This window comes from Lissotriton vulgaris, chromosome 5 (genome assembly GCF_964263255.1).
Source record: "Lissotriton vulgaris chromosome 5, aLisVul1.2, whole genome shotgun sequence".
In the NCBI taxonomy this organism is placed as follows: Eukaryota; Metazoa; Chordata; class Amphibia; order Caudata; family Salamandridae; genus Lissotriton; species Lissotriton vulgaris.
The window spans coordinates 656,194,806-656,219,246 of NC_141693.1; the positions used below are offsets into that span (position 1 = coordinate 656,194,806).

General features: G+C 46.4%; 1 protein-coding gene across 1 annotated transcript in view; it reads right to left on the minus strand.

Annotated features, from left to right (window-relative positions):
- LOC147711367 (cysteine-rich motor neuron 1 protein-like) overlaps positions 1 to 24,441 on the minus strand; it is a 120,257-nt gene that overhangs the window by 61,532 nt on the left and 34,284 nt on the right. Inside the window, exons 2-3 of the mRNA XM_086922081.1 lie at positions 7,005 to 7,163; positions 172 to 309 (exon numbers count right to left, since the gene is read on the minus strand). Coding sequence (XP_086778207.1) covers positions 172 to 309; positions 7,005 to 7,163 — 297 coding nt within the window. The remainder of the gene's footprint in view (positions 1 to 171; positions 310 to 7,004; positions 7,164 to 24,441) is intronic.

Sequence of the window (24,441 nt, forward strand, 5' to 3'; positions counted from 1 at the left end):
AGCATTGAGGCAATAGAGTGCAGTAATTGTTTTAATACAACAACTTTGCTAATATAGTAAAAGTAAAACCCCCATTGCATTAGTCTACCTTACTGAGCAAGTGTCTACAACAACACATGCCAATTATGACAAATCGTTAGTTTCTTAGGGTTTCAATCATCTTAAACTCACCGAGTGCAGCATTACATTCGAGTTGGTCCCAAAACTGATATTTTACGCCACACGTTCGACTTCTGCAAACACACTGCCCTTCGATAATATTACAGCCTCTGTCCCAGCATTCGTTGTTGGTGTCAAACCGATCCTGTTCTGGAACAGGTAGATAAAATCTTTTTTAGCAGATACAAGAAACATTGAGCCATAGCACACAACAAGCATACGGAAAGTGATAGTTTCAATTAACATACTTTTGGGGTCATCGCAGGAGGGTACCGGTCAATTACCCATTCTGCCCACCACTATAACAGCCTCCACAGAACTGCTAGTTCCATATGGCATAGGAAGAACCGGCCTTATTTATGACACCAATCGGTAATACCACCATGCTGAGCTGAACGGCATTGCACCTGTGCTTTGTATCAAGGAAGCTTGCATAGCTGCTTCTGATATGTATCTTTGTTGGTATAAACATTTACACTACTACACAAAATCCAAAATAATTGGCACGGCCAGTGCTTCTTGTAAGATGGAAGTACTGTTCATGTAACAATTAACAAGGTTACAGTTACTCATTTATATTCTTGTAAAACTTTTACCCGCATGATGATGTCCCTAATGCAAACAGGCAAGATACTGGAAGTCCTGCGGCTTTGAAGGACTCAAAAGGCATGCATTACCCTCCAAGCATTTTCAGCGAGTCTCCATTTTTTCCTCATCCTGCATTCATTTTCTCAGCATTTCTAGGAACCAATCTCTTAATACACCTCTTAATACATTGGTTTGCAATTGTTCTTAAGGCACTGTTCATCTTTACAGGGCAAGTGTAATTGGCAGCCATCTTGTCCTTCAAATCAGTGAATAATACAGTATGCTTATTTACTTGTATAATATGGTCACCTTGCAGTTATGCCTTCATTGAATTTGTAGCTTTAGTCTGAAGCCCTTGTTCTCCATTTTAAGAACTATTTCATAATAGGAGTTAGCCAGTCACATATAAAGTCCATATTAGAGAATTTCAGAGATCCTAAGACAGCAAACGCTCAGAATGCCACAAAACACATTCACCTTTATCGCACGGCAACTTGATTTCAAACATCGAGCAATCTCAAACATGAAGTGCAGAAGCGACCATCTGAAACAACTCTTTCACCAAGACTGATGCATATAGTGAAAAACAAATATAGAAGGCAACCCAACGGGAAATGTTTACAAATCTCTGTGATAGACCGTCACTTCTACTACCCAATATAGTACAATTTCACTTACAGGTGTTCCCTGAATAGAGACAAGTGTACTTGTCTCTCCTGACAGATATGTGAGAGAGTTCACTGCATACCTCAATCTGACCGTAGCAGAGGAAGACTATTTCAGCCCCCTTCTAGGGCAGCTGTAAACCTAACAGAGAGAGAGAACCTCATTGGTGGGAGAAGCAGCAGAGCAAAAATATAAATATGAACTTCCCTACAAATATCAATGTGAAAAGAAAGATTACTGCATCTGAACAAGGGCATAAGAAGAAAACTTTCAAACTAGACATCTGCTCCTGATGGAAGGAGGAGCCCACCTTAAGAAGGACCTACCTCGAGCTGCAGCCGGTCTAAAATAAATCTATCAAACAACTACCTATCAAACAACTACAAGAAAAATGTCAAAGACAGAAACATCTTAGTTAGCTCCTCAATGGACTTAATCAGATGAAGGACTATATAGGCCAGTTCAATAGCAGATCACATGTAGAAAAAAAAAATTCTATTCAGAATACAGTTTGGAGGAACCCTTGAGAAGTCATAAAACGAAGGGCTGATGTTCCCCCATTCATCGTCTTAGGATCATTATAAGCCTATTAAATTCGAATTCAGAGACAGCCAGCCCTAAATTAAATCCTGTTGAGGAAATTAAGTATAAACAAATCTATCTAGACAGTATACGAGACAAATTCCCTTTAACATTACGTCTCAAAGAAGCCCCAGTGGTCGGGGGGGGGAAGACAGAGAGAGAGTATGCAAGTGTGAGTGATTGAGTATGGGTGTGCGCATTTAGAGGATAAAACCTCTACCCCAGACTACCCTAATCTCTTAAACCGAGCATAATCAATCAAAAATCTGAGAGTTTAAGCTGAAGAACTGTTAGCAACACCAGGACCAGGTTCAGTAGAAGGATGAAGAAGATGATAGAAAAGACTCCTGGTTCAATGACAACTGATGGAGCTAGGGATTTCAGACACTTCTGTTTGAGAATATGTCGACTAAAATGAGCTTCATGTGAAGGCTGAATAGAAATCTAGGAACTAGAGGAGGATATAATAATGAATAGAGAAGACAAGATAGACATGGAGCTACAACGGTAGCTATCTTGTGAATTCCTTCCACCCACAACCAGGACAAATAATTGGAAATAGGGGTGTTATTGTGGCTGGCAAAGGGCTTTTCTCTTGAGATTCCGAATTGGTTTGATGTCCAGATTCTGGTATGGGGTAAAACCCCATTAATGATCTTCCCAATTGGTGTTTGTAGCCATGAAGCATACAGCCACAAGGCAGTAGAGATTAAATTCTGCTCAGGATCCTAACTGGTATGTTTGGATGGGCAAAAAGAACAAAAGTTGGTCCTGCTTATGGCTTTATGGTGGGTTTGGTCACAGTGCAGCTTCTCCTGACCACAACTGTGTGACCCAGAAAGTTTGGCGTAAGAGCTCTCATGATCTAGGCATGTTCCTTCGAGTTTAAACACTGAACTATTTTCAATTCTACCCAAAAAGACCAAGTCGGACGCACCCACACTACTATCATTGCAATCAGTGATAACAACCACAGTTTCCTCTGGAGGAAGCAGCCAAAACTTGAAGGCATCTTTTTATATGCTGAAGACTAGAACTAGCCTTTAAATGTCCTTTGACCTGAAATCCTAGTGCTTCAGCAGGTGGTGAACCAAGAGTCCTGTGTACAGCTTGGCCCAAGGACACTCAGTAGAGAGAAGTTCTGAAATGAGTCATCATTAGACTTGGAATAATGTTTCCACAATTGCCTGACAAGAGGCAAAATCTCTAGCTCGGACAGTGGTCAGCTGGGACTTCAAAACAGAACTCTTTTACTTTACAGAGTTCCTAGGAGTTATATGGAATCAGTCCCAAATATATTCTAGATACTACATGGCTGGAGATAGGATTTCTTGATCACCAGAAGGAAAAATTGTTTTGGATCCAGTATTGGACGGACAGTCTCTGAATCCTTTTGTGCCAGTAGTCATCTGAACTGGCAAAATCCTACAGTGAAGTATTCCTACCAAAGGTAGACCTTTGTGAACATTCTAGGATAGGTCTTGAAGGTAAAGGCACAGATTGAACTGTCAGTATGATTCCTGGATTCAAAACCTGTGAAACCTTTGAGATTGCTAAATGGGTATATGGAAGTGCACATCCTGAAAGTTAAAAGATGTTATCAAGTCACAGGGTGGGCCATCTATATGATGTATTTATTTCAAAAGGATTTTGTATCATGTTAGACATGTCACCTTGCAGCCAATTCAAAGTGTTATTTAGCATGAGATGTGAACATTGAGGGTCCCTTCCAATTCAATGATCCTCATAAATGGCAATACATTTGTTTGAGATAGGTTAGGAGCCCACTAAGGATTGACTCAAGTGACTGGGGAGCCAAACAGACCAGATTCTTCCCAAGCTCAAAATATCAAATTTATTCAGGTCCTTGTTTAGATCTGGATGGTTGGCCTATACCTAGGCCGTCTAATGGGGAGTGAAAGAATTGTATGCTAAAATCACTCTTAAAAAAAAGAATGTTTTTTGTAAACTAAAACATGGTATAGTTGATTTCTCGGAGCTGGTTCCATTTGTTCCAAGGATGATGGTCCGTCGTTTTAAGGATTCATCCTTTTTATTTTATTAATTTAAGTGTGTTTTGGATTAGTTGGACAATGTTCTTGTATCTGAGAATCCTTGTGGGCACCTAAGAAGAGCCCACATTTCACAGAGAGAGTGGAACTCCATGAAAAATGCTTCATGCATGGTACATAGCATCTTTAACTAGATACTTCGATGAGGCAGGGCTCAATGGAGTGATTTCAGAGAGGAAGTGATGTACCAACGCTTTTTGAGATTTGAACACATGCTGGCCACCTAATTTTTTAATTGTTACGATGTTTCGATCCATTACTTGGGTAAGCCAGCATTAATAATCTCCCAGTAGTCCAACTTCAATAGTATCTAGAGTCTTAGATTGAAAACATAGTTGACGTAGCAGAGGGCCAACTTGTTTCGGTATGTAAAGTTAATAGTTTAAACTTTGACTACTGAGTTTTCTATAGCATGAAAGACAACTCGTCATTGAATAAAATTCCTAGATATTTTCTTTTGTGTAGGAGTTTGGGCTTGGCACAACAGAGTAGGTCATGTAAAAGGCATTAGATACAAAACAGGGATACTATTTACAATCTAAATTAAACCAAGGTCCACCAAAGAGTAACCTCCAAGTTTAGATTATGTGACCCTGCTATTAGAACTACAATCACTAACTAGATTTACAATGTGGCTAATATCCTATTGCCCTTTGGTCACACAACCAGGATGTGCAGAAGCTAAAAATTGCAAATGGAATACAGAGACTCAACACGCCTCATATCGGATAATATCGATCGGGTACTCTCGTTTGCTTAAAACTGGCCTAACATTTGGTTGCTGATTCACACAGTCAACTATGGTACACATCACTAAAGCAAAACATTCTGCTAATTCTGAGGGGTTTGTATTATTTTGTGAGCCTGCAAGTGTTCCTACCACTACAGCATTTCAAGGAGCTCGATACTCTTCTTACACAACCTTGCTGGGGCAAACACCAAAGGAGAATAGACCTGTGTAAACCAATGAGACATTTAGATAGTGGGGAACAGGTGTCCCCGAGTTATCAAGCCGATTATTATGCCTAACCAATTGCAATGCTTGAGAAGATGGTTATCACCAGGGTTAAGTGTTGAACACTCTGAGCTTTTACTCGCATTGGAGCCTGTATCATTGTAGGAGTTGGTCCTCGGAAATGTTCCTCTCCCTCCTCACTGTCTTCAGGCCATGCACGTAGACTGACAGTATTGGTAAAGACTATGGAAGCGACTACAGTCTTGTAAGCGCTACCACTCTGGCTTGTCCGGGAATTTAAGGCGCTGGCTGGCTTGCTTGTGGTTGGAGATTTATATTCCAATTGCACATTGCATAAATGACACCCTTGTGGATCACTGGGAAATGGGAATGGGTTAATTTCTTACACTTGGCGCCCTGATAACAGCAGCTAAGAACACCTGGGGACAAGCTGATGTAGAGCCAACTACAAATACATCCTTTAGGTGATGTTGACAAACAGACATGCAAACTAGCCATATCGTGCCTCTATGACACTATTCCCATCACAATGTGTGGTGAGTTGACAGATATCAGGACAGAAAGGAAGGGGACACTAGGTAAGGAACTTTTGGATAAAGAGTGAGACAACATATTGCTGTACACCAAGGCAGTCTCTAGGAATTACAGGTCCAAATATATTGAACTGAACAACTAACATCAGACATATTTGACCCCAAAAAGAATTGCACATAGATAATCAGGTGCCATAGATAGTTGCCAGAGGTGTCAGAGAGGGAGCGCGGGGGGGGGGGGGGGGGGGAATTAATTGTGCATCAATTGGCGAAATTTGGCCAGAACTCCGTGTTACAAGAGAAATGAGGAGTCACCTATTCCACAAGCAGAATAAAACACTCCACCCACCCCCAGTGAAAATGTAATATTTTGTTCCAACAGAAGCTATCCATGGGTCTAAAACTTGTTTTTCACTATTATGTTATTTTTGTTTAAAATCATTCCGTAACACTGTAAAGATGGGGTCTATTGAGTGTAGATATCACTTGACGATTGTTGTACAACCTCACCCAAGTTAAGCTTTATCCTACTCATTTTTCACTTTTTAGAAAACTGTAAATAAGATTACTATGTATATACACACTTTACTGGGAAAAAAAGTCAATTCAATTTTTTTTAAAAACTACATTTCTTGTAGACTGCTACATATTGCTAAGGAAAATAGGATGGTATATTGGAATTTCTTCAGCAGTAATTTAAAGATTGGGAGCAGGACGAGGGTGTAATGGTCTATGGAAATACAAAAATCTAAGAATACTTACAAGCTTATATGTATGTAAAACCTGTTACATAGCATTTCCTACTACAAAAACTTAAACCGACTTAAAGGCAGAAGCAAGTGCGTCTGGGATGAAAAATATTATACACTCAGAGAAAAAAGGTTTTTGGGGGCAAATGCTCAAATGTGCTCCGCATACTTATCTGCAGATGCAGATACTCCACCCTGCAGACAGTGGTCATGAGTAAGCACATGTGAGGGGAATGAACAGGAATGTACTTTGTGTAGCTTTCTGGGCATTACTTGGGGATTTTTGTGACTATTCAGAAAGTTAGGTAATCTGCAACCTGAGGACTCATGGGAGAAATAACCTAGGAAGTGTCTATATTTGTGAATATCTCAATTAAATCTAGTCAGTTTGAAGTACTGAATCTTTGACTCTTATAAAAATGTAAGAAGAATTTGGAGACGTTTCTGATGTGGGAAGAGAAAGAATTTCATAGCCGCAAGTGGGTTTGGGGTATCAGGGATCTCAAATTTGTGGCAATCTAGTTTGTGCTTTGGAAAAGCGAATACCATTGCTGCACTCGCTGATTTGAGACATCTAGCACCCTATCGTGCCATGTGACTAGATGTTAAGATGCACCATAAACTGAGCTGACATCGGAACACAGAGTACATATCTGCAACCTCAGGTGGGTGAACTTACCATATATCGTGTGCTTTCTGCATATGCTTAGGTTAGGGTAACTGAAAACATGAAAGCAGCTTCGAAGCCGGCCGCAGACACAGACGCTCATCCTGATGTTACATCCGGTCACCTCAGGACAGTGGTCATCTTCTTCCATTCGTAGGTATGCTGGTAATCCTAATTGAAAATAGGAAACAAATACTCAATCAGAGTTAAATATGACATTTTGTTCACAGTCAGGATAGATAGATAGATGGTGTGTGTTTGATGTATCCATGCCACTGTGACACCATGTTTCCAGTACAGGGCCTTGAGGCAACACACTAATGAATGCTGGAAGTTGTAGCTATGGTTCACTTTGGACAATTGCCCTAAATCAACTGGGTATGAGCTTTAGGCCTTGTAAGCACTATGGAAAGCACTATATAAATACCAATACATCACAAACACAAAATCTTGACAGAAATAGTCCCTGTTCAGAGTAGGACGCCAGACACCAGAAACAACCCCATGTCACTGCTGATGGGACAACCTGAGATCTTTATTGAACTTGGCTTCCGCGGCCCGTGCAGGTAACAGCTGTGGACGTAGGGCCGGGTGAGGAGGGATTTCGATGGGCAATGACGAGGGGAAATTAATTAATTATTTATTTAATTTCTCCTCGTCATCGTCCTTAGAAATCCCCCCTCACCTGGCCCCACCGATCTTACCTGCACAGGCCGCGGCTGGAAATTGGACAATTTATGGACACAATAAATGTATGTCTTGCCTCTTGAGATAGGTTCCTGGTCACATTTTCACACCCTAAACAAGATGGTCACTAAATTATCATAAAACAGAAATCTGGAGTGGGTGTGTATAAGTTGCTGTAGTTAAGCTATACAATTTTTAGGTCTCAGCCTGATCCAGCGCATGTGCTGACCTGGCCGAGACATTTAGTAGCTGCTTTGAAAAGTGCTACTTTCCCAGCAACCAGCTTAGTATCACCCGCACAAGCGTGTGCATGACGTGCACAGCTGCCATCTGGCTTGCTGTGCATGCACGTCGCGTGCGCTTGTGCGCCTAATCGCAAGCTGGTGGCCCGCAACTCACATATGTAATCGTATTTACGTGCATGCCTTTTTTAAATTATGCACGGCACCCGTGTGCCACACAGCAGCGTGCAACTTGCATTTTTATTTTCAAAATCGGCTCCGTGTGCGAGGCAGCCGATGGTGCCACAGCTAACCCCTCTGCATTTCAGGAGCCCCAGCTCCAAGACCACGAGCTCTGTGTGTACGGCTCACCAACGGCTCACCAAAGGCCGGATCGGCGGTTCCCATCTCATGTACTGAGTGCTACCCACTGTGCTGAATTCTCTAGTAACACAGAAGCACGTATTTGCTAGTTGCCCGCACCACCATCCCTCCCAGGCTGCTGCTTGAACACCTCCCCCTGCATCGCTGCTCACCTCCTGCTCTCCTCTCTCTCACGCGCGCACCACTTGCGGGCTTTGTTGTATTTATAGCCAGCGCCACTCTGTTTTCCTTAACCCTCCCTGCCTTCTTCTCTCTCCCAACATTTAAGAGTCCCTCCTTCCTCCGCACAGCCTCTCTTCGCACCCCCCTCCTTTTCACCTTCTCTCTTTCGCCTCTTTTACTTTCCTTCGACAATGTGTGCTCCCCGCCCGCCTTTCCGCTCTTGTTTTCAACCCATTGCCTCTCCCCCTCTCTAGCTACTGCCTCCTTATGTCTGGTAGTTTCACGTGTTCTCTTCTTACCCCCTGTTTTTCTGATTCACTTAAAGGGAACAACACTGCGTTTGACGCACTGGATGGATACATTTAATATTTGTATTCCCGCATTTTGCTCCCACCCCCAATCCCTTGTCCCCTTCTATATTCTTTCCTTGGCACTGCCCCATCTCTCCCCCAAACCCCGCCCCTATCCCATCAATACATTCTTCCGTTTCTCCTTTTTTCTCTATCCCCAGTCATACTCTGTCACTTCATTCATTCGCTCATTCTCTCTCCTACGCTTCACCACCCTTACTTCATCCCCTGTCTCTCTCCTCATCTTTCCAATATGCCGCTCCCTCTCTCCTCGTCCGTGGCTCCTCGCACTCTTTCTGCCCTTGCTCCTTTCTCCTATCATGTTTCACTTCTGCTCTCTTGCCTTTCACTGGTATTCATATGAGAACACACCCCACAAAAAGGTGTTTGTGTGTAGTAGATCACACTGAGGTAGGAGGGGGCGAAGCCGCTCTCCAAAGTTTACAGTAAATATCGCCCTTATGAGGTGAACGCATTATGGATTGGAAAAAGCTTGGCGCCCCTCCGAGGCTCGTGAACCCGGACTGCAGTCTCCAGGAGACATTGTGCTTGGCACCGCTGCCCGCTCTTGGTTATTTATTTTCTTTTTATAGGCTTGGTCAGTCCCACATGCTGTATTGACTCTTTCTTCCTTCGACACTCACAAACACCTCTCCTTATCTCACAGCCCTTCCCTACCCCTACTTCCCCACACCTGTATCTGGCCGGTATTCCCGGGGTTAAACTCTCCTGACTCAGTAATCACCTTTGATATAATCTTCCATCAGAGAGGTGCTGTACTGCACCATGTTGCATCAGCTGGCCCCTCCCGGACCCAACCCTAAGCAGTTTGGAAAAGCAAATTGTCTTATCAATCTAATGGTTCATGGGCAGGATGCATGTGAGAGTGGTGGGGTCGCCTACTATACGACAGGTTACAAAGAGCAATGTTAGACGGCTTGCATGTGTGTGTGTCAGGCTCGTACACCCTTTGGACTTAAAGGGATTCAGCCCTCCCTGTGGTGCGTAGCAGCCCGGGATGAGACAGCTTCCCGGGCACACACACAGATGCACCCAAGCACTTCACAGGTCTTTAAAATACCATTTGCATGTTATTGAGGCATTGTTGTTGTTTCACCCTTCTAAGAGCCCCTGGTGTGTGTTGTGTAACTGTGTATTTACATCTCTGTACAGCTGTTGGTAACGTGACTAGCCTGTCTAAATCTGTAGCCTGTCTAAATGTGTGGTGTGTGGTGGCACATGTGCATGTGTTTTTACCATCGGAATTAAAGCAGTTATAATAGGATAGCTGTGTGCCCAACTGTATCTGTTGTGGCACCCATGTAGGTGCCTTTCCCTGTGCATACATATGTCTGTGTCCAACTATGTGCCCATAAGTATGTCTTCCTGTCTAACTATTTGTGTGTGCGTTTATGTATAACTTGCTATCTTCGAGAGCGTTTGTATTAAGGTATTTGTGTTTTGGTTGGTTTACCTCCGTAGATGTGTGTTTGTTGTTCGCGTTTTTGTTTAGGCTGTGATATGTGACGGTATGTGTGTTTGAGTTCTTGTGCTTTTCAACCTTTCTTCGTACCTAGCCTATTTGAGTTGTGGTGCGTGATGAAACTTTGCCTTCTCTTGCCACAAAATGTACTTAGCCCTGCTGTATAATTCCAGTGGCCCTGGTCTTAGCCTAAGTACGTTATTGTGTGAATAAGCATTGGCATAGCCAATAGGTCTCGCCTTTGGGGCCTTATAAGTGTTTGGTTATTCAGTACAATATCCTTGGTGCAACAACATCAAGTGTTGCATGGCTAAACACTTATAAGGTCCTAAAGGCAAGACCTATTGGCTATGCCAATGCTTGTTTTCTTTGCATTGTACTTAAAATTAGCAAAGGAAAACAAACATTTTAAACATCAAAATTCAAATAAAAGCGGGACTCAATAAACTACAATTCAATGGCATTTAACATTTTTTTTTTATTTTAACTTTTTGAACACGTACATAAGCCACAAGAACAATTATGCTTATCTGTTTGAAGAACACCACTTCGGCAAGCCGCATCCAGCGCCTTGAGACGCTCATGGGTGAGTAGAGCCCTTCCCAAATTCCTGATTGATTGATTGACATCAAAGACAGCCCAACTTCTATTAACTACTATCCATTATAAAGTTCCTAGGTCATAGAGTTCCTAGCTCAGAGTTAAAAAAGGATAGGTTTCCAACATTCTCTTGACCAATTCCCTTACTAATGAATGTGTAGAGTCCTTCCAAAATCAAGCCACATTAATTCACATAGAACTCAGGGGCATATTTACAATGACACTGCTGCAAGTTTACGCCGCTGGAGTGTCACTTTTGTGATGCTTTGGAGGCGCAGTGGGCCGGCCCATATTTACAAGACCACGTAAAGCCAACCTGCGTGGCTTTTCATGGCCTAGTAAATATGGGTACCTTTCATGCATTGCTCTGCATGAAAGGGTAGTTCCATGGTTGTTGCAGAGGGTGTTCCCAAGCAACACCCATGGAATCGCACACATTCCCAGATTTACAAGGTTTCGTAAACCTGGGAATGAGTCCGATTTTAATGCCTCCCCAGGGAAAGCATTAAAGTGGCACAACGAGGAGAAATACCTTTATTTCTCCTCCTTTTTTGCTCATTCTATATGTGCTGCAGAACGCAGCGCACATAGAAGGAGGATAACGCCATCAAGGATTGCTTTTCTGCAGATAGGAGTCTTTTCGTGCACAAAATCTATCAGCCCTGCAAATCAGGCACCCTTGCATCATGGTGCAAGGGTGCCTGCGTTAGAGCTAGGCAGCTAATTGTGCACCAGTGCAGAGGATAGCACATGGATACGTTGTATTGTTGTAAATACAACACATCCCTGCATTTTTCTATTGACGCAAATCAGCACAGTAAGATAGCTTGCAGCACTGCGCTGCCTCGTTTTCTAGTAATTAAGCTGTTTAGTGTAAAAAACATTTTTTTTTAAATAATAAAAAAAACAGGGTTCTAAGTTTCCGGTGTTTTTTTTAGGAACATGCAGTACTACTAAAAGTCCAGGCTGCCAAATACCAACGATGACTAGTTCTTCCTTCCACCATCCTACGCTTCCTGGGATAGATAACTGTTAGACCTGGCATCCATGGTGTGGTGTTCCGTGACTTTTTGCCTCTACCTCCTGTGTTTTTGATGCTGTGCTGGATTTCGTTTTTGCTGGCTTAGATGCTTTGGGCACTTTGCCACTGCTGATCAGTACCAAAGTGTAAGTGCTTCCTGCATACATTGGTATTGTGATTGGTTCTCCCTGATTGGCACATTTGTTTTACCAGTAGGTCCCTAGTAAAGTGCACTGAGTGTGCCAGGGCTGGTAAATCAAATGCTACCAGTGGTCCTGCAGCACTGATGGTGCAACCCACATGAGTAGCCCTGAAAATTGTCTCAGGCCTGCCACTGCAGTGCCTGTGCGCAGTTTGTTAACTGCCATATCAACTTGGCAAGTGCGCCCACTTGCAAGGCCCAACTCTTCCTTTTTAGTACACATAGCACACCCCTATGGTAGGCCCAAGGTACCTATCTGGGCAGGGTGCAGTGTATGTGAAAGGTAGGACATGCACTGCTGTGTGTAACATGACCTGAAAGTGAAATAATGCCAATTTTGTTTTTCACTATTGAAAGGCTATATTGCCCCATAGGACAGCATGGGGAATACTTTGTGACCTCTGACAAGCATATCTTCCCATAGGGGCAAAATTGAAAGTGGAGTTTGGGATCCCCGAACTCAGAATTTAATAACACATCTTTTAGTAAAGATGTTTTTTAAATTGTGTGTTTAAAAATAGCACTTTTAGAAAGTGGCTATTTTCCTGTCCAACTACCCTCTGCGCCTCTGCCTGTTTGTGGGTTGACTGTCTGGTTTCCGTGTGACAGAGACAGAGGATGTGCATTCCCTGTAGACAGCCTCTGGGGGGGTCAGGTGTGCCTGGCCCTTCCTGGATGACCTAGTCCTGAGCTGAATAGACACTGGCTGCATATAGAGTGGTGGGAGGAGATTTACCTCTCACCTGAATGGAGTCAGTCTCCCATGCACAATGCTGCAGAACTGGTTTGGACTGGATTCAGGAACCCTTGCTACAAAGACAAAGACATTTTGGGGTATAGGCATGTGCCCTAAACCCTCAGTAAAGTAGACTACTTCATGAATCAAGAGGAACCTTTGCCAAGGAGAAGAGCTGGAGAGACTGGAGGAGAAGCGCTGACTCTTTGCTACATGCTGTCTGGGGTTGTCCTGCAGTAGCGGATTCTGACAAGGAAATGAAAAGGACTTTGCTGTATGCTATGTCCACCCCCTGCTTGAGAGACATCTCCACGGGCCTGTGTGTTGGCCTCCTGTTGTCGGAAACTCAGGGACATCAAAGTTTCCAAGTCTTTTCCTTCTCTTCCAACTGCACTGTGCGTGTGTGCCCTCACACAGCTCTTCCTGCACCGCAATCTTTGTGGAGTCTACAGCACGCCTCGCTTTCCCTGTGCATTCCTGTGAGCCGCAACACGCTCCCCCCCCCCCCCCCCAGAAGAGGAAACTGCCTAAAAACCTTTTGCCCAATCACCAACTCTGGCCCGAGTCAGGGGCCAAGGTTCCTCATAATATAGAAAAGGGCAGGGCTGCAGCTTAGATGCTGTGAGGCGTTGCCTAGCAACCGGGATCTCTCAGCAAGGAGAAGCCGTTGTCGACTTAGCCCCGCCCAGCAGGACGTCAGCTCCAGCTGCCGGGTAGTGAGGATGTGCTCTCCATTCAGGAAGGAGCTGCCCCGCTTCCCCGCGCAGTGTCATCGAGGATTTCACCGCCCCAGCCCGGAAACCGAGGAAGCCTTGGGCCTGTGCTTTCCTCATCTTCTTTTGGCCGCTCAGAGCCCCTGCCGGAGTGCTGTCCATGGCCTGGGCAGTCATGAGAAGGAGTGACGCTGAGGAGTAGAGCGGCCCCCGCAGGTAGTGGTGGTGTCCCCCCTAGCCACGGCCCCCTCGCATAGCTGAGAAGCCGAGAGGTGCGCGAAGGACAGAGCATCAATCAGGTAACGCTCAGTCCTGAAGTCTGAGCCACAGTTCGCTGTATTTCCAATGAGCAGGTTAGGGGCATAAGTGAAACTGCTTTTATGATCAACAGCAACTGGGGCACCTTCCTGTTAGTATGAAGAACCTGTGCTTTCACTAAAGGGATCGGTGGCAACGGGGGCACCTATAACACTTGATGGGGGCATGTTCTCTTTGTTGAAATGATTACGGGGCATCTTTTCCTCATGCAAGTAACTACTGGAAGTAGACATCGTATGGGGGCATGATTCCTTTGTGAATGTGATTACTGGAGCCTGAAACTTTGGTGAGACACAAACTAGCTTCTCAGTGGCAGTTAAGATCTTTTTGAGGATACCAGGGCATTTGTACCCAGTGGGATTCAGGACAAAGATTGCATTCCGGCTACCTAACACCCAGCGCTTGCCCTTACTTAGGTGACCCATGAAAGTTGTTACATCTCTGGCCTTCAGTATAAGGAACATGTCCTGGCTAATGTGATTTATGGAACTACTGCATTCTTTTTTAAAGTAACATAAAGGATATATATTTTCATATACCTCAGTGTGGAGTGTCCTTTGTGGTGTGTCTAGTGTGGCATTGGTGCGTTGGTGAGTGTGTGGTGCGCAAACGCTCTACACATTGCCTCAGGGATAAGCCTGACTGCTCGTGCCAAGCTACCAAGGGGGGGAGCAGGGGTTATCTTCAGTGTGTAACTCCCTTGCCCTGACTAGAGAGGTGGTTTCTGCCTGCCTTAGGCGTATGCCCTAGTCAATCAGAAACCCCATTTCTAACAATCACCCAAAGTGTGCACTGGGAGAAGCAAGTCAAGTCACAGTCTCTGCCACAGTTTTGGGCTGAGAGGTGTCTTAAATAGTTGAAGAGCTGGAGCAGTGCTATTTTACCACCCAAGGCAGTGGTAATGCCGCTTGTAGCAGGATCTTTCAAAGCTTGTGCTTCTTTTCGCCGATAAAAATATCAGCATTTGTTGACATTTAAAGTAAACAACTGAACATAACAATACCATACACAGAGCAACATAATTAAAACATAACAGGGTACATAATAACTAAACAATCAAAAACGAATGTGACACAACAACCTCAATACAACAAAACAAAATCACAAAACAATAATGCCGCACAAATACAGAGCTGCACAAATGCACAGCAGAACACCTCACCACCATAATAACATTCCACAAGAAAAATATCCACAAACATTATTGTCACACATTACCACCTCAAGAATCCTGTTTTCAGTGTATAGTGATAAAAGGTGTTTGAAGCAAGCACCGCCTTAACTTATCACTAAGGACATGTAATAGAGCCAGTTAAAAATAGCCGACATCAAGCACTCGCCTCTATCTTGCAGGTTCTTTAGGTCTCTCGCCGCGAGGACCTATACTCACCAGCTCTGCTTACAACGAGGCAAGAGGAGACAAGAGATGTGCACGCGCAGCCTGCCGTAATCGGATCAGGACGCGCGCGCGTTCACCATCTCCCGTCTCCTTTAGCCTCCAACACACACACAGCCTCCAATGGTTACTGTGCAGGGTTTGGCGTGACAGGCTGTTGGCGCTCAAACAGGTAGCTATGAAGGGTAACTAAATACTGGAAGTAGTCAGAGGGTATGGTGCTGCCAGGAAAGGGGAAAAAACAGCCTCCAACTCCCCCTTCTTTCGCTCACGCATGCGCACACACAGAGACACACACACGAGCGCACCTACACGCACGCACACACACAAGCGCACACATACAGAGACACACACCACACCTCCCCCCCCGCCGCCGTCCCCACACACACAGGAGCGCTCACATACAGAGAAACCCCCCCGCCGCTGAACACGCACACATACAGAGACACCCCCCGCCGCCGCCCCCGCCCCCACGCACACATACAGAGACTACCCCCTACAACTAACCCCACTCACCGCATCGGCGCCACTCCGGACTCTGCAGCCTCCGCGGGGCTCTCCCTCGGGCATGGGAGCCCCGTGTCACCACTGCTCCTCTGTGGGCCAGTCACTCCGTGGGCGCGGGCTTCAGAAGACAGAAGTCCCGCCCCACAACAGGTTTCGGTTTCGCTCACATCTTGTTCTTTTTGTTAATGCTTGATGGCAGCACAAAAGGAATACTATCAGTAGAGCATCAGGATGCGAGGAAAAGAGGCGAGGGTTGTGTTTCAGGGGCGCTTCTGCATCTCCAGGAATAGGGTAAGGGTAACATGTAGAGTCGGCAGCCAGCAGTTGCTTCGTTAATTTTACTGCAGATTACTCCTATGGTTTATTTAGGTTTTAATAGCTTCGTAAAAGCGACGTGATTGGCAGTTGGGTTGTTATTGGATTGTCGCCTCGCAGTTACTTCGTTAATTTTACTGCAGATTGCTCCTATGGTTTATTTAGGTTTTAATAGCTTCGTAAAAGCGACGTGATTGGCAGTTGGGTTGTTATTGGATTGTCCCCTCGCGAGTGCGCATTGGAAGTAACTGCTTTGTCCTCCACCTCATCAACAACATTCAGATTGCGCATTTAAGGCCACTTGACATTTTCAGTTAATTGCCTTCCGTTGCTTTCCCTTTGTGTCTCCCCCGTCGGTGTGCCACTCCGTACAGATTATCCTTGACCCAGCCCTGAGGCGGAAGCCGGGAGCTGGAGGTACTCTGCAAATTGCCTATTTGTTCATTTTTAAAACTTTAGTGTGGTGTCACTCATTTGCGCACTGTGTAAACTTGCTGATTTTAATAGCAGATTTCGTCAATTGCACGCAGCCGACTTTAACGCTGTCGCGCACTTCATCTCCCTTTAGCCGCCGCCATTAGCCCTGGCCTGCACGCTAAACCACGCCCACCTCTCAGGCCACGCCCATCTGACCGCCTACAAATACGCTGAGAAACAAGCGTTCCTCATTAATCCTTGACCCAGCCCTGAGGCGGAAGCCGGGAGCTGGAGGTACTCTGCAAATTGCTTATTTGTTCATTTTTAAAACTTTAGTGTGGTGTCACTCATTTGCGCACTGTGTAAACTTGCTGATTTTAATAGCAGATTTCGTCAATTGCACGCAGCCGATTTTAACGCTGTTCCGCACTTCATCTCCCTTTAGCCGCCGCCATTAGCCCTGGCGTGCACGCTAAACCACGCCCACCTCTCAGGTCACGCCCTTTCCTCCTCGGTTAGAAATGTGTATGCACAGGAAGCGCAGCGGACGAGCGCAGCGGGAGCGCCGTTTGCGCGCCGAAGGCGCGCCTGAGGCAAGCCCGTCTGCGCCCGTCCGTGCCAAGACCGCGACAGGCGCAGGAAACTCTGCCCTAATCGCCTCACCTATCAGGTACCCCTCTGACGATCTCCATCTTCTACGAGGTAAACATGACTGCTCTTGTAAACTTGACCTATCAAAGGTATCAGGCTCGGCTTGCTGCATTCAATGCCGCTGGTCACTCACCATCGTCCCAGCCCATTCTTCCCCCCCTCCCCCTCCCCAAGGACCCCCAACCACCCTTCAAAGGTGGTTTGATAAACGCTCAGTCTATGTGTAAACATAGCCAAGATATTCACGACCTCATCATAGACTCCGATCTGGACTGTCTCCTGATTACAGAAACCTGGCTCACAGAAGACAGCAACCCAGATATAGCCATTGCCCTCCCCCAGGGTTATTCCTTTCATAGACAAGATAGACCGAAAGGAAGAGGCGGAGGCGTTGCAATTATTCTGAAAAGCACCTTCAACTGTCATACGTTCAGTTTAGACCCCCTAACTGACACAGAAGGTATGGGCTTCTCCATCAAACTCAGCCAACCCCTTTCCTTCTCAGGTGGTCTGATCTATCGCCCACCCGGTAATGCTTCCAAATTTCTTGACTCCCTTAGCGACTCTCTGGGACACTTCCTACTTTGTTATCCACATTTCACTCTTCTAGGAGACTTCAATCTGCACCTTGAGTCCTCATCTGACTCACAAACTAATAACTTTCTACAGACACTTGAAATCTTCCATCTCCAACAAAGTGTCAATTTTCCCACCCATTTACTTGGACACACTCTCGATGGTGTCTGCACTAATCTCTCTTCTCTCACCACCCTGCCCCCTCTCCCCCAGGTATGGACAGATCATAGCCTGATCCCATTCCACATCACAAATAGCCACCCTCAAACTATCATTAAAACTAATCCTCATCGTGACAACTCTGTCAACTGGAAAACTGTCCAGGAAAACTTTACTCTTAATCCAATCCTTCAATCCCAGTTCCCTGCTCTATCTGGTAACATAGAAAAGGATGCTGACCTCTTCCACAACTGGATTACACAAGAAATTAAGAACCGGAACCCCACTAACCGACCCGGCAGAACTCATAAGACAACAAAATACAACGTCCCCTGGTTCACCCCTGATTTAGCTACCGCTCACCTACTATGCAGGAAAGCGGAGCGCAAATGGCGCCGAACGTACGACAATGACGACCGTCTTGCATATATCCAACAGAGGAAAAATTACCTCTCTAACATTAAATTGGCCAAGAGAATCTTCTACGTAAAAGCCATCAATGAAGCTAGTCAGAAACAAAAAACCTTGTTCTCTATAGTAAAAACTTTTACTCAGCCCAAGGCTCTCCAACCCGAAATCCCCCCATCCCAAGATCTATGCGACAAGATCTCAGATTACTTCGACGAAAAAATCGCCTCCATCCAAAGGAATTTTCCCCCTCCGCAAACCCCTCAAGGGCCTCCTAGTCCTGACCAACTTGATTCTCCAGTTGGTAGTCTCAAAAATTTCACCCCTGTCACCCTGGCTCAAACCAGAGAAGCTATTCTATCTTGCAAATCCGGTTCCCCTTCCGACCCCTGCCCCCCCAAGATTCTCCATCAAATCATAGATGTGGTAAACCCTACCATCAATGACATAGTCAACTTGTCACTCAGCTCCGGATCTGTCCCTCGCATATGGAAAAAGGGTGTTGTCAAACCACTCATGAAGAAGATTAACAAATCCCCAGTGGACCTGACCAATCTCCACCCAATCACCCTTCTCCCTGCTTTGGGAAAAATAACTGAACAGTTAGTTTATAAACAACTCAAAATCTACCTGGAAACCCATAATATACTTCACCCTCAACAATCTGGCTTCCGCCCTAAACACTCAACTGAAACAGCTCTGATTGAACTGACTGACACCATCAAAACGCTTCAAGATCAGAGGAAGAAAGCCATTCTGATACTCCTCGACCTCACGGCAGCTTTCGACACCATATCCCACTCTATCTTGATCAACAGATTGATGGATATAGGGATCTCAGACACAGCCCTATCATGGATTAGATCATTCCTCAGCGACAGGTCTCAAACTGTCGCCCTTGGCCCTTTTCAATCTAAGTAGAAAAAGGTCTCCTCTGGAGTCCCCCAAAGGTCCATCCTGAGTCCCCTCCTTTTTAATATTTCCCTCATTCCACTCCTTGCCTTGATTGAATCATTCGGCATACCTGTCACCTCGTATGCCGATGATACTCAGTTGATCGTACCACTAGAGGACAACTCAAACAAAGCTGAGCTCAATCTTAAAAACTGCTTAACTGCGGTCTTCCAGTGGATGGACACTAACCATCTTCGCTGCAACTCCAGCAAAACAGAGATCCTCCCTATCGGAAAGAACACCTCCTTCTGCCCAGCCCTCTGGTGGCCAGATAACTCCGTTGCCCCTCCCCAGACCGTCAAAACAGCCAGAAACCTTGGTGTATTATTTGACGCAGACCTATCATTCGACCTACACGCCAGGACTGTTGCCGGCAGATGCTTCGGCATAATTAAATCTCTCAGAAAGTTCTTCGACTTTCTCCCTCTTGAGGCCAGGAAAACTGTAACAGTGGCCCTCATAATCTCGCGCGTTGACTACTGTAATGCCCTCCTGGCTGGGACTAAAAAATCCACTCTGACCAAACTACAAAGCGTCCTCCACACTGCTGCCCGCTTGGTCCTAAAATTACCCCGCAAATCCTCAATCTCTGCAGCCCTAAAAACCCTGCATTGGCTACCCCTACATAAAAGAATACTTTTCAAAATACTTACTGTTGCCTTTCGGGCTTTTAACAACACTGGTCCTAAATACTTAACCAGACGCTTCCCACACTACTACCCAAGTCGCTCCCTTCGTTCTTCCCAAGATAATCTCATGTCCGCCGCCAGGTACTACTTGAAGTCAAAAGGCGGAAAAACTTCAAGCTCCCTGGCCATCAAGGCTTGGAACAGCATGCCTAAACACCTGAGACAACAGACCTCAGAGAAGCCTTTCAGAAAACTTCTTAAAACTTGGATTTTTAACCTCCCCGACGACTGGACCAGAGCCGCCATCTAGCCTCCCTCGCGCCTCCGCTTAACCGGGCATTCAGGATTTTCAGCGCCATGATGCTCCCTCCGGAGCGAACGCTGCGCTTTAGAAATGCCCCCTCAAAATATCAAAATATCAAATTATAGGTGTGTACGTGTTTAAAAGGCATAGGCAGTATGTTTGGTAAGTTAGTATCTTGGTAAACCTCCCTCGGTAGTTTATATCCAGGTTTCTTACCTACACGCAGTTTTTAGACCACGGCTAGACAATTATCCCACGTGACCGGTTATTAGGAATTTCTGCCACCTTGGTGGAGGACATGGGAGCATTTTGGAAGTTGTTCCCATAAATTACCATTGCTGTGCTGACGCATCCCTGCCCAGGGCCACGGCCACTCGCTCGAATACCGCCTGAACATAATCTGGTTCCCTTCGCAGCTCACAGGTACAGCTCAACTCGAAGAGATGTGCTCTTCTACCAAATGCTACATCACATGCCTATTGCTATATTTATTTCATATGTGAAAATAAACCACATTGCCCTTAGCCAAGTTCGCGCCGCACTAAACAAAAAACATAAACACATCTTGCAGGGAGGAAGGTTGACGCTACAATATGGACACTTTAACCCCTTCAATGCTGATGACTGCCCCCGTCCGTCATGCACCGCGGTGGGCGTGTGCTGATGACGGCTGGGGGCCGTCATGAACCCACCCACTCATTAAAAGCGCAGCACAGGCGCAGAATCGCGGCCGCGCCCAAGTGGTTAAACATTGTCGGGAGAGTGAAGATGGGAGGGGCATGTCTGACAGTGGGAGCCTAGCGGCTATGCTTTTGTGATCTCACAGAGAGTCAGTACATGTGCTTCTTTCAGAAGAACAGATGGAGCCTTTTTTGTTAACAAAGGAGGCTGCGCGCGAGACGGGGGAAGAAAGAGCAGCGCAAACAGCACATCGCAGCACCAGACAAAGGTGTGCAGACGCGGGGACGCTACTCAGCCGCACTCATTCATTCTCAGATAAGGGCGGCTGCGCAGCGCGCGGCCTTGGCGTTGCTTGGCTTGTTTCTAATTATGTATTGTACAAACACCAGCTCTTTATTGTGCGGTTAAAGGCTGCTTTATCAGTCTCGATAGTTGAAATAATTTAATTGCATTCAGATACTCTCAGATTAGGCGAGATCCGCACACATTCCGTGCTTTCCCCTGGTCTCCCTCTGGCGAGGCAGGTTTATTGCCAGGTATCTGTGACTCCGCTGTCAGGTTTAATCGCACATTTAATGCCGTAGTCATTGCACTCTGTCAGATAAAGAGTAATTTACACTCGTGAGCTGGCGCATTTACACGTTTTTTTTTTTTTTTTATCCTAGGTTGAGGTAAACTTATTTGTTATTTTGTGTGAACGTCTGTCACCTTCTGGCGGGGGTGACAAGCTGTCAAAGAGCGGTGAACTTACAAAACGGTGTGCAATTGAAGATTAATCGGTGCACATAGCCAGGGCCCACTGTAATTATGCGATTCTGCGCATGGTACATTTTCTGCATAGTTATGGATTTGCAACAATGCCCCCCTCTCCTACTCATATAATACCCTGCTGCATAATCTTTAGATTTTAATATAAACAAAAGTTGATTCTAGCTCACTTTGATCAAGCGGTACTATACACGCGGCTACGGGGCTTTCCGCACAGTGAAAGGACCTTTCTTAAGGTTGACTGGTCATCTTTCTGTTGTTTATTGCTGTATTTTATTGTTAAACTTGTACTAATGGCAAACGGGGACAGCGTACCTGTGGTTGACACTGTGCAGGGAATCGAGGCTCTCGACCGAGGCTTGCCCTTTCCCCCTTCCTAGGGGATACCGCTGCCTACCATCACCGCTCACCGCACCCGCTTCGCGGGTGCCGCTTCGCGGGTGCCGCTTCGCGGGTGCCGCTTCGCGTGGTCAGCGAGGGGCTACTCGGGTCTTCTGTACTGCGAGGAGGTGCTGCAATCGACAATCAACGAGGAGCTCAAGGGAGGCGGAGTAAGCGGAGCAAGCGTCAGAGACTACACTGACCAGGAGGCTCCGCGCATCACCAGCAATTGACGCCGCGCACCCTGGACACCACGCCTCCCGCCCGCAACGTCCCCTTATCAAGGACTAATTGCCGCGTAGCGGGACGCGAGCGGGACGCCGAGCGAAGCCCGGGCAAAGGGCGGGCAGTCTGTGGCAGTCCGGGACTGTCAGCGGCTGGGCTGGGCCACTCCCCTATCATCTGAAACCCCAGGTCCCAAAGGTGACTAAATACTGGCTGAGGGTCCTGTTACTCCGATGTCTACTCGATCGGGAAAAATTCTGAGGGGAGGGGGTTCGTGGGAGCTCAACAATAGGTACAATGGACAAATTCATCACTAGAGTAGCTGCTGTAATAGAGAAAGAGATTGTGATGACGGAGCAACGTCTCTCACAGGATCTCCTACCAGCCAAACGCTCTTCGCTTGGTGCAATAGCACAGGTCCAGTCGCCCCCCATTATCCCCGCTCCTTCTCCTCTCCTCTCGGCCACCATTGAGGAACCACGGGTGGCTGCCATAAGAGCAAGCATTGATAGGCTGGAAAGATTGGAAGCTCAATCACCACCTCTCATTGGCAGTCCTGTGGGCTTGGGTCCATGTACCCCTGATCCCCTGTGCCTCACAATTGGTCAAGATCTGCCTCTGCCATACCAAGGCCCCCCTCAGGCTCTGCCTCTGCAGTGCTTAGTCCACGACCCCGCAGCTCGCAGAAAAAGGAAAAGGAAAAGGGTTGTGAGCTCGCGTAAGGGTACCCTTACCACACTGCACAAGCGTCCAAGGAAGCAAGTTTCAAGGGGTTTACACTCTAAGTTATTCAACGGCTCAGCCCCAACGAACCCTGAGATGGGAGGAGTGTATGTTTCTTTGGGTACCACACCAGAGGATGAGCAGTCACATTTAAACTCCCCTGATAAATTAGCAATACAGCATGACCCTGTATCTCTTGAACAAATAGAGGTCCTGGTCAATTCCCTATTAGCCCCACTCGTTGACCAGGTTAAGGGCCTAGGGGAAAGGTTGGACAGGTTTGAGCAGACTACACTAGATAACTTTTTCTCGATGAAAACCCTTATCAAACTCCAGTCAAGAGCCAGGGAGGACAGCATGGGCGGGAATATGGGTAAGCGTGTGCCCGTTGATGTAGTACAGGCTGTACCTACTACAACGACTACACCGACTGTTGCAGTCTGCAGGGACTTAACCACTGCTTCTACAGCTCCCACTGTGCCCAAATCGGGGACCAGCATCCATACTGTACAGGTTCACTCAAGCTCCCTCGAGACACCAAAAACTCTAAATACGAAATCCGGCCATGCAAAGTTGCCAGTTGGCGGGGATGTGGCCAAGTCCAAAAGATCGGTTCATGGAGCGGCTAAAAGCAGGGGTGCCGACCAAGCTCCCCAGGCTAAAAACGCTGTGAACCGTATGGGAGCACGCTCTGCAGCAACTATATCGCTGAAAGCGACTCCCAAGAGCCCACCAGTAAATCTCCCCCCAGAGTGCCATCCATATGTTGCCGTTCTTGTCAAAGTCCCTCCCCTGAAGGACGTTGATTTTGAAAGCCACCAGGCTTTAAAGAACAAAACTATGTATTGGCTAAAATCCAACAAACCGCTACCTAGGGGCATGGATGGGTTGATACTTGGAGTGCGTAGGGTAGGCTGGATAGGACAGGGTAAGAAACGTCTAGAAGGAGATTGTGTGGTAGTAAACTTTAAAGACAACAGAGTTGCACACACAATCTGTAACCATAATCAAGTAGCGGGCGGCTCAGGCATTGATGTGGTGGATCTAACTTATTTCTACCCGCGGCCTGTTATGAACCGCCCCGGCCCTCCCTATGCTGCGACACAACATGGCAATAATGGCTGTGTAGAGTACCCGGCGGCACCACAGTTCCACCCTCAGGCAGTTTGGTCAGGTCTGAATTGGGGCTCTTCAGGTCATTGACTTGATGACGTCTGTGGGGTGGCTCCGGGGGTTTATGAAGCGGGCGGGGTTGCCCATCCTACTGCACCGTTGACCAGCCCATCCACCTCTATAGCAAATCATATAGCCCCATCTGTCACCCGGGAGTCTGGCGGGGGGCAGGGTAACAATGGAGAGGGCAGTGGATCCCTTGTTCTGGTCGGAGGGGGAGTCTGCCGCAATGTCGTGCCCGGCCGCGTCCCAGCTGTAACGGATCCAGGCCTTAGGATTTTCAGCTGGAACGTGGCTGGAATTGA